Source organism: Gouania willdenowi, chromosome 3 (genome assembly GCF_900634775.1).
Source record: "Gouania willdenowi chromosome 3, fGouWil2.1, whole genome shotgun sequence".
Classification (NCBI taxonomy): Eukaryota; Metazoa; Chordata; class Actinopteri; order Blenniiformes; family Gobiesocidae; genus Gouania; species Gouania willdenowi.
In genome coordinates, this window is record NC_041046.1 from 30,820,920 (window position 1) to 30,831,427 (window position 10,508).

Below are 10,508 nucleotides of genomic sequence, written 5' to 3' on the forward strand. Positions count from 1 at the left end.
TAAATGTCCTTGAATTTGTGACCATTTTCTATTTAATTAAGGAAAAAATAATGTAATAACTTGAGGAATTAAAGGATTTTGTCAGAATTGTTTTGTTTTTTAACAGCTTAACATAAAAAATGACTGCAATCTTGTGACATAAGCACCAGGAAAACTGTAAGCTCCTGCAAATATTGTTGAATTTCATTTACACTGAGTCATGTTTTCTCTATCATTTTTATTTTCTCCTGCTGGCCAGGTTTGGACCCTGGTTTGATACATGATCTATTCAAACTGTACTGAATCCTCTTTTCAAAAGTTTGGTATTCTTAAATAAGAAGAAAAAGAAACCAGGTTATATGATTTTAATGATTTTGCTGAAGGTCATATAACATATTTCTGTACTGTCCATGTGCTACTGAATTCAGAAAAATAAATAGGATAAGAGAGAATACATGTATTGATTATTACATGTTCATATTTATATATTGCTAGACAGCATTTTATAAAAAAAACACTTTACTGCTTGACTAGTACTGTACTTCTAAGTCTGGCTCACTGTAATAAAAGTCTCCTCCAGGCTTGTTTGCATTATCCTAGAATTCAGTTAGATCTGCTTCTTCTAGAAGTCAAACTGAGAAACAAACATGGTGACTTTGGTGATGTATCTTCCCAGCTGCACCCGTCTCTCCAGCTCAGTCATCTCCACCTCTGCTTCCAGTGTGGCAGGACCCTGTACAGGACTCACCAGCATCAACTGGCCCGTCAGACGGTCCGAACGTTGGACTGTGAAGTGACGACGAGCTAGTTTTCCTCCCAGCAGGGAGAAGCGAAGCGTGTCACCTATTGGACGCAGTGCTGAGACTCTGAACATGACACGAGGAGCAGACAGGTTGGTCACCACGGCCAGGTAATGGTAGGAGAAGGAGTTTGGTGCCTGGGAACAGGCCTTGTTGTCCACAGGGCAGGGGTTACGTTCACAGCGCCTTAAGTCAAACAGTTCAGTGTGAGAATTACTAAAAATCAAGCCATACATGATTGACAATGTTGTTTCTAAAAGCAAATACTCTATGTTGCATACATTGGAGATGTCTTGATGTATGAAGCATTGGGGATTTTGGGGCAGTCTACTCGGATGCACTGGAAACCACCGTAGGTGTTGATGCACATCTGGTCCCTGGTGCAGTTGTTTTGTCTGTTTGCACACTCGTCAATATCTATGGAAAAATAAACACAAGAGGCCTGTTCATTTGAAAGGTACGTGAATCTCTATTTGCTGATAACAATGTTGAATCTGAAGTGCATGCTTAAATGTAGTTATCGAATATTTTATATTGCAACAAAATAAACGGCATCTCCAAAAGAAATTGAAATTGAGGATGAACACCTGGGAATCTGTATCCCTCTGAGTCTCGGTATACCCCTCAGAAGCAGTACAATGTCACTGTTCCAAATTATTTGAATTGGTCATTTTGAAATTTTATTTTTGCCAGTTAATCAATGACCATTAAACTTTCAAAAATGCCACAGAGCATGATTATCCTGAGTGTTCTAAATGCTGATGGCTGGTACAGTGGTACTAAGTGTGGAAAACAGGTTAACTGCCAAAGATCTACGAAATAATAAATAATAGTGAGGATTTCATAAATTTTTACAAATGAGAGTAAAGCATAGCATTGTATTGTCATGTCTATACTGTTTGTGGTGGGGTGCTCAGTTGAACTTAAGCGTCTTGTTATTTAGGCCCTTTAGTTCTCTGCAGTTTGTGTAATTTCCCCTAAGGATACGTAGGATTTCTCTGTGGAGCCACTCAGTCTACATCTTCAGTGTGTTTTTCTAAAAGAGTAACTAAACCCCCAAACCACTTTTTTTCTGCTGAATACAAATGTACTTTTGTATTAAGTAGTGCTGTTGATTCATTCTGGTCTAAGTCTCAACATTTTACTCTAAATATTTCAATTTGGTATCTTTTGTTGTAAGAGTGCCTGCCCTATTGGTTGAAACCTGGCTATTACAATTGATTTTTGCTATTGGCTGAGAACAAGCTTGTGTGATGTTTTGGGACCATCCTGCGTCACAAACTAGCACTGTTAGCCCCGCCCCTTTTATAAAAACTCACACCTGTGGGCTCTACAATCTGCGGTGAGTAGGATGAATTGAGAGAAGAGGGGGTAGAGGTACTGTATATTGAGTAATGAGTAGCTTGTTAGCATAGCATAGATCATTCTTTGGGGATTTTATAGTATAGAATGGGTGTGTCTTAACTGCTCAGCAGCCCCGCCCACAACCAAGGCATTTTTTGAATTTCCCCCCTTGTGGCTGGTCAGGAGAAATCAGGGATTTAGTTACTCTTTAAACTGGAATGATTGGATCCTTTGTGTGAGTACTTCTGTGGCCATACCAGTCTGTCATTGTCCCATCTCGTTAGATCTGGTTAGTAGTTGGATGGCAGACCACTGAGAATTCCAGGTGCCACAGTGGGGCACAGTCGATCCAGTGGTATCTGTCATTGTGTCCTTGGGCAAGGCACTTCACCCACATTGCCTAGTATGAATGTAGTGTGAGTGAGTGTTGGTGGTGGTCGTAGGGGCCAATGGCGCACTATGGCAGCCTCACTTCCAACATTTTGCCCTAGGGCAGCTGTGGCTACAATAGTAGCTTACCACCACTTAGTGTGGTAAGAATAATCCCTTGATTCTGTAAAGTGTCTTTGAGTGTCCAAAAAAGTGCTATATATAGTTGATTCATTAATAGTATTCTATAAAATCAAAAAACTAATGACAAAACACATGGTATGCAGTTAGACAGGTAAGTACAACAGAGTGCACCTTTACAGCTGCGCCCATCCCGCGTCACGTTGTATCCACTGGGGCAGGAACAGCGGTATCCTCCAGGAGTGTTGATACAAGTATGTAAACAGAGTCTCCCAGCCTGTCCGTTATGGAACAGCTCACATTCGTCGATGTCTGAAATCCAAAGCACACGCAGTCACAATCTCTTTCTAAACATGGCATATCTGTGATTAAACAATGGGAGTTATTTCAGGCGTACCTGTGCAGATGTTGGTGTCCCTTCCAGAGATGGTGTACCCAGGCTCACAGGTGCAGTGGGTGGTGCCCTGCGTGATGGTGCATTGTGATGGGCGTACAAACAGCCCAGTAGTGGCAGCTGGTACGATGGCGGCAGCAGCAGTGTCTGGAGAGGTGGCAGCAGAAGTGTTTGTCATGGTGACAAAGACTGAAAGGAAGAAGAAGAGTAGAGTAGAGGTAAACCCTCATGTTTTCACCAACCTGTGCAGTACTAAAAAAGTCAGAGCCAGCAAAGCTTTCTCTGCTGGCCTAAACACATTCAAAATAACAGATCTACATTCATAACCTAGATTTTAATATTTGTTCCATGAAACTGTAGTAATTTAGTCACAATAATCTATTCTATTCATTTAGGAGAGTTTATATTTGCTCCAGTTTATACTTGTAAATGTCAGGTTTGAGTTTTTGTGCAGTCAGATTTACTCTGTAAAGAGTACTGATGTATCACGCTCAAGGACAAGTACTGTTACTTGATGGAAATTGTACTCAAGTACGAGTAAAAAGTAGCTCAATTAAATAGTACTCAAAGTAAAAATTACGAGTTACTTTCACCCCCACATTTATTCTTGGTAATAAATCTTTCCACGGTTCTCTTGCATACAGTAAACATCTCATGTATAATCTTAAACAGGAAGAGATGAAATCTTCCACAATTGGAACTTAATTTATTTCCCACAAAGGCGTCTGTATAAAATAAAAGGTTTGTCAAAATGTATAATACTTTTAAAAATAAAATAAAAGAATTAAAAAATAAAAATCTCAGGCTGAAATAACCGGCATTCAATGCTGTTTTGGGAGCGGTGCCTGACTGGTTGGTCGGCTACAATGTAATTCATTTGGTTGTTGTCTACTAGGTCATTTCATTTTTTGTCGTTTCACAATGTCTGTTGATCATTTTAAAACAAAAAATAATAATTTATTCAGTAACGGTTGGGTGTAGAAATGTAATGAATTACTTTATTTCTTTTAAAACGTACTTAAGTACAATTAAAATGACTGATTTAGAAATATACTCTAAAGTACCCATAAAAGCAACTCAATTACAGTAATGTGAGTACTTGTAATCTGTTCCTTTCACCTCTGCCTCTGTGTGTTGCCAGGACCCATTTAATCTTTAAACTATCATTAGAAATGGAACTGATTCTTTAGCCAATCAGATTTCACATTTGCCTTTCACAATAATCATTAATTCTCCTGTTACTTGATTAATATTTGTCCATAATAATTACTATTTTCCTATTCTCTGATTGGAAACTCAGGATGACTGGCAGCTTTGGTCTTAAAATATTGTATGTTTTCATGGAGGCTACAGTTGTGCTTGTTTAAAGGTTTGACGTCATCTTAACTGGGATTCTTGTTAGTCTTCACCCTCATTTGTGAAATTAAATTGTACAAAATTGTGACATCATAGTTGTGTTATTGCAAAATTACAATTTAATTTAGCAGATGCTTTCATCCAACACGAGCAGTTAGGGTTAAGCGACTTGCTCAACATCCCACAGTGATGGCCCAGGCACCAAATCTACAGCCCGCTACTGCTTGAGTGATCATTTATTCACATAACGTAATAATCTAATCTGACAGACTTTGCTATCGTGCTGAATGTGACTGTTAATCACAACTGTTGCTGTCAAATGAAATTCAGCAGAGCAGAAAAATTAGAATTTTGGCAAACATCGCTTTGAAGGGCGCTGAAAAGGTGTCTCTTTTTTTCAGTGCTGAAAATGTCAAACCTAAGAAGCAGCTTTTCCACAGACAACGTTTAAAAAACATAATTTTATAGAAGAATACATTTTGTGTTTATAGTATCGTCACAGTCTTTTTGTTTTTAGCTTTTTCTCAGCTCTTAATGGTTGTGTACAACTGACACTTAAATCATGACGGGTGATACCGAATGTAATAGAGATTGAATTAGATTAGATAAAACATATTTCATTAGATCAAATTAGATTACCATTGAATACAAAATGCAATGCAATGAAATGTTACTGGTGTTTTATCATTAGCTGATAACATTAAAAGGTACACGAAAATCTGTCCGTAGCATACTACTGAACATGAGTTACATACACTTCAGATTAAAAATACTTATGATTTAAAAAAGCTTATATCAAGAATCAATGAAAATAGCTTATTTAAAATTGCACATCATGAGTACATGGCTTTGGGTCTTGTTGTTTTGATCTAGATGGTTACCATCATCTCATGTTCACTAATCTCACAGGTGAGAATGATCACAGGTTTTTTTGTTTTGTTTTTTTAAGAAAAGTTTGATATTGCATGACAATTAAATTAAATTTTAGTTTCGGACAGATTTTACCTGAAGTTTTGTGTCAAATGTCTTGCTGGCAAAAATTTCCGAAAAATTGCTGCAGAGGAAAAAGCAGTTTTTGGACTTGGTTTGTGGACCACCATTGGAATTGTCCTCCTCAATCCCCTACTAGTCACTTTGTAAACTGGGATATACTATTGGTTTGGGCAGTGAAAAGAATGGATGACTCTTACAAACATGTTATTCTACATCATTTGCACTGTTTTGGCGTAGAAAGTCTGAATGATTAATTATTGCTAACCTACCAAGCCTCCTTCAGCTGTCTGAAGGACGTTTCACAATTTCCATCTGTCATTCTATACATTTCAAAACGTCCTTGGCCTGACTGAAGGCCCAGTGCAAAAACATATTCATTATACATGTGTCTAGTACTGATTATATGTTGTGCAGGACACTCACATGTTGGCACTGGGCTTTGACACTTAATTCCGGCCCAGCCTTTGGCACATACGCAAGAAAACTGGTTTACCTCATCCACACATGTACCTCCATTCAGGCATGGAGAGGACACGCATTCATTGACGTCTGAGAGAGAGAGAGAGAGAGAGAGAGAGAGAGAGAGAGAGGAATCCCACTGCAAAGTCTTTGAATCTTGGAGAAGTGGAAAATATTGGAAAAGAATACTGCAAATGTCAGGTGCGTCTAAAGTGAAGGGGAAGTCACATCTTGATCAAAAAGCCTTTGAGCTGCTATCTTCAAGTCAGCGAGCTATCAGAGCAGAGAGAGGCTGGAATATCACATGTCTCGGTATTCACTGGACAATGGCCAAAGTATGTATAGGAAAAGAAATTGGGTCACAGGGTTCCCATATGAAATGTATCTGCACATGTGACATGCTTGATACACAGAAAGAGAAAAAGGGCACAAAAAGGCCGGAGACAGGGAGGTTACACAGATGATGATGACAGGGTTGTAAAACTGATCCGTGGGTTAGATAATAGGATGAGTGATGGTCAGGGAGGCACTGGCTAGAGGAAGGTAAGGGAAGATAAAAACGGAAAAACAGACGACATTTCTTACCTCGGCAGGTTGGTGGTTGTCCGCTCCATGTCAGGCTCTCCTGACAAACCCGGCTCTCTGACCCCACAAGCTCAAAACCAGGGTCACACACAAAGTGAACTTCGTGACCAATGCTGTGTGACTTGCCGAGTTTCCTCCCATTCGTCAGTGTGTCGAGTTTTGGGCAGGTCGCTGGTAGAAATGTACGTAAGTAGGAAGAAAAAATGGAATATAATGAAATGTTTTATTCTCTATTTTGAAATAAATGCTTTCAATGCTTTTCGTACTATTAGAGTGTTTTGTAGCTTGCTTTCCTGAGTTGCTCTGTAACAAGTTTATTTTCTTCTTCAGATTGCGTAGACTTTGCAAATACGAGGCCTCATGAGCTGACAAAAGCTTCTGGACCTGTTTCAGGGAGCCTTGGAGTTCATTCCTGCTTGGACAGTCCTGGATATATAAAAAAAATAAGTACGTCTATTATATACATTTTATAAAATATTTCAGTACAGATGTCGTATAATGATTTATTGACAGTATTAAACAACATTTAAATAATCAACTAATTTTAACAAACTACCACATGGCGCTTGACGTACTGCAGACGTGGGCAACTGGTGGCCCAGGGACCTCATGCGTTCATTGCTGTATTTGTGTGGCTCCCAAAGTAAGACCAAAATTATGGTGAAATTTATAAAATGTCAAGAAAAACACACAAAACAACAGAAATACACAAAATATACTTCAAAATTACCACAAAAACACACAATGTTTGGTTTTGTTCAATTAAACAATAAAGATTTCTTGAATGTTTGCCATGGTTTTATCTACTTTTCTTGTTGTTGTGACCTTTCAAGCCGGGCATGGCAATACAAAACAACAACCAAAAAAGAGAAAAATTCACAAAACGGACAACAATAACACTTAAAACAAGTAAAAGACACAAATCAAACATAATAAAAACAACCAAGCAGTTTGTTAATTCCTGAGTTATTGCTCAGATTGGTTATTATTCTAAATGCTGACAAATGTTAATCAATCTCAGTTTTTTGGTCCTTGCCATCATAACAGTTGCCCACCTCTGCCATACAGTAACTGTATAGGTTAACATGGCCTCAGCAGTATGTCTACATTTCATCCTTTTTCAAGTTTTCCATTCAATTAAAATGTATTATCCAATCCCTCCTAAATCCATTTGTGGCTATTACATTTTTCTTCTTGAGATGGTCTGTATGTTGGTCAAGGTTTAACTGTGTGTTTGGTTGACACCTGCTCATCCGAGTCATGGATTGTCACTCTGTAATGGGTTTATTCTATGAATCACATTGTTTGCTTCAAATGTCTTCAGCTCTTTGTGATTCATGTGTGTACATGCAGAAGAAGGATCGAGGGCCTTAAAATGTGCAAGTCATTGCATCTCCGCTGCATGTGTTTGTGCGCACACCCTGTAGAGTGAACTGAAATTCCCTCTGATTACAGAGAACAGGGTGTTCGCTCTGAGCTGAAGGGATCCCACTGTTTGCTTACTGTAGGAATATGAAAGCAGGAGCCTCTATGAGTAGCACAGTGTGCCATATGTGAAGTGGTTTTAGGTGTAACCGTCTGCAGAAGTTGGTAATCTTCATTACATAAGGTTATGTAATCATAAGGAGTCAAATGAGAGGGGCAGATATCAAAACTAATAGCTTGCGTGATGTTTACTTGACGATTGTGGATTAGAGGATTACTATAAAAGACCTTCTCATAAACATCACTTTTTTCCCACTAATGTGAATAATGAAGCAATTGGCACCATCGTTATTTTTTGCCAATGCCTCTTTCAGCATGGTTTCCTGCTGACCTATCCTCTCATTCGTGTTTACTGACAACCAATTAGTGTTTTCCTCCAGGATGAGTTATGTAACAGGGTCAATATTGTTCTTACTTGTTTAGGCCAAACTGGGGTTTGGAAAGACTTTAGTAATCTGAGAGGACTGTGTTTATAGTGTAGTGGTCAAAGGCTTCTTTCAACCCAAACTACATGATCGTAGAGAGTTTATAAGTAACTTTAATCTGACTGGGAGTACAAAGAGTGCAGAGACGCTTTTAAAATTACTTTATATTCAAACTAAACGAGAGCACTTGGAGAGAGAAAACTTTTGGCAAGGGCCAAATATCCTCAGTTATCTGAATCTGTGATCTGATCGTGATCATTCATACTTATATTTCCATTAATAAAGATACAGTCGGTCAAACTGTATATATGGGCACCACCATTTTTTTTTCTCGAAAAATCCCGATGAAATGAGAAATCTAGATCCAATTTGGATGAAACTTTGTGAAGTAACTGAGGAACCAACCCGACATAACTGAGTCCATTTACATAAAGATAGGTCAGATAAGACTTGAGATATTCATTTTAGAATTCTCACCAATGATGACAAAGTGTGAAAGTGATTCAGAATCAGTATATTGATCTGGATCCCCTCCAAAATGTAGTGGGATCTTCCATGGTGTGAGGTATTTATTTGGTTAAAATTTGGTCAAAATCTGTAAAGTACTTTTGATGTAATCCTACTAACAGACAAACGAATGAAAAAATGGAGATAATGAGATCATTTAGGAGCAGTGCTACTCTCAGACTGTTCCAATGGAAAAAGATAATTAAGGTGTGCATGTCCCTCAAGGGTGCTGACTATACACACAGCACACATGCATGAAGCCTATAAAGAGTCATTCACAGATTAATGCAGCTTCTTGGAAATGTTTAACTCGTTTTTAGTGTAACACAGCACAGATACAGTGAAGGAATTCAGTCCCATCTTAGATGTTGTTGCTGAAGCTCAAGGTTTGCTCTATCCAAAGTACTTTCTCTGATGGAAAGGAAAGGTGTTCACAGTGGGATGTTATGGTCATGTTGGAAGAGAAAGAGGATACTGGTCTATTCAAGCAAATAAAGTGAAAAACATGACTGAAATGATGAAAATAGGTAGTATAATACAAAGAATTCTGCAATGATTGTAGTTCATCCACTAACTTAATAACAGTAACCCACATGCTTACCTGTCCATAGGAATGATGGTGTGAACAGAAAGCAAGGAAGGTGATGACAACTGCACCGGACACAAACATGTTTTCTCTGACACCGATCCAGTGCTCAGTCCTCAGATGTGCTGGGTTTGCTGCAGTGTGAACTCTGAGCGAGCCGTCCACAGCGTGCACAGACCTCAGGTGAGAGGCTGACCACAGTTAGCAGGGGAAACGTTGTGGAATGCTCGCTTTACTCGTCAGTGAGCCAATCAGCGAAGGAGACCTGAAGTAAATGTGGCCAAAACTGTATCCTTTTACATAATTTGGACTTCCTTTCTGCTAAAAGCTGCTCAGTGAGGGTAGGGGTTGATGGAAGAGCTGTGCTCCTGCATCAATGTACTGTACATTAGGTAACATGTACCAAAGACGGTTTTTAAATTGGTTAAAAAACTAGTACATACGTCAGTGTTAATTCAGTTTGAAAAAGGCCCAAACAATCCCAGGTACTCATACTGTCAATTCAGACAGTTTTTATCAAAAGCAACTTTCAGGTCCAGGATTGTTTATTTTTGTGTTGTGGTATTGTGGAGTTTTGTGCGGCTTACGAAGTAAAGTTACAAAATGACTAAAAAATCACAGCAACACAAAATTACTCCCAAATGACATAAAGAGCTTGTACTACAAAGCTGGATAGGTATAGCTGGTATATCTCTCAGTGAGGGGGCTTCACCTAACCAGTCATTCTCTGTCAGAGATCCCCTGTCCTATGAAGCAGGATATAAATACACTATTTTCACTTAAGCGAAGTGATTTCAGTCTAAGTGTGTGCTCCAGTTGTAGGGGTGGAGAATGCAGCGTCAGACCAGTCACAATCCCAGACAAACTGAAGAACAACTAATGTCACAATTGAGGAATAATTCTTTAAAAATAGAAGAATTAAAATCCATAATTTAGATAAAAAAACAACACTGTTGCCGCACACAAAGCAGAAAAAACACAGGCAGGAAGCTGCCGACATTGGTAATGCAGAAAAGCGTGAGGTTATGCAATATTAATCCATCAGATGATAAACAGACAGCACTCTGATCACTTTCACTTTATTA

General features: G+C 38.7%; 1 protein-coding gene across 2 annotated transcripts; it reads right to left on the bottom strand.

Moving 5' to 3' along the window:
- Nucleotides 1-329: 329 nt before the first annotated feature.
- Nucleotides 330-9,649, bottom strand: LOC114457639 (fibulin-7). 2 transcript variants are annotated; one of them, XM_028439635.1, is made up of 8 exons: nucleotides 9,439-9,649; nucleotides 6,687-6,846; nucleotides 6,421-6,591; nucleotides 5,800-5,925; nucleotides 3,031-3,216; nucleotides 2,808-2,945; nucleotides 1,061-1,196; nucleotides 330-965 (listed from the first exon to the last, which is right to left on the bottom strand). In XM_028439635.1, the coding sequence occupies exons 1-8, from the start codon at nucleotides 9,505-9,507 to the stop codon at nucleotides 602-604; spliced, it is 1,350 nt and encodes a 449-aa protein (XP_028295436.1). In that variant the 5' UTR covers nucleotides 9,508-9,649; the 3' UTR covers nucleotides 330-601. The 2 variants fall into 2 exon arrangements, with proteins under 2 accessions (XP_028295436.1, XP_028295445.1); XM_028439644.1 differs by lacking the exon at nucleotides 5,800-5,925.
- Nucleotides 9,650-10,508: the final 859 nt, after the last annotated feature.

Coding starts and splice junctions, on each gene's coding strand:
- LOC114457639 (XM_028439635.1), bottom strand. CDS start 9,507: ATGTTTGTGTCCGGTGCAGTTGTCATCACCTTCCTTGCTTTCTGTTCA. Junction 5,926..6,420: donor ACAACCACCAACCTGCCGAG/GTAAGAAATGTC, acceptor TCTCTCTCTCAG/ACGTCAATGAATGCGTGTCC. Junction 2,946..3,030: donor GGACACCAACATCTGCACAG/GTACGCCTGAAA, acceptor TTTGGATTTCAG/ACATCGACGAATGTGAGCTG.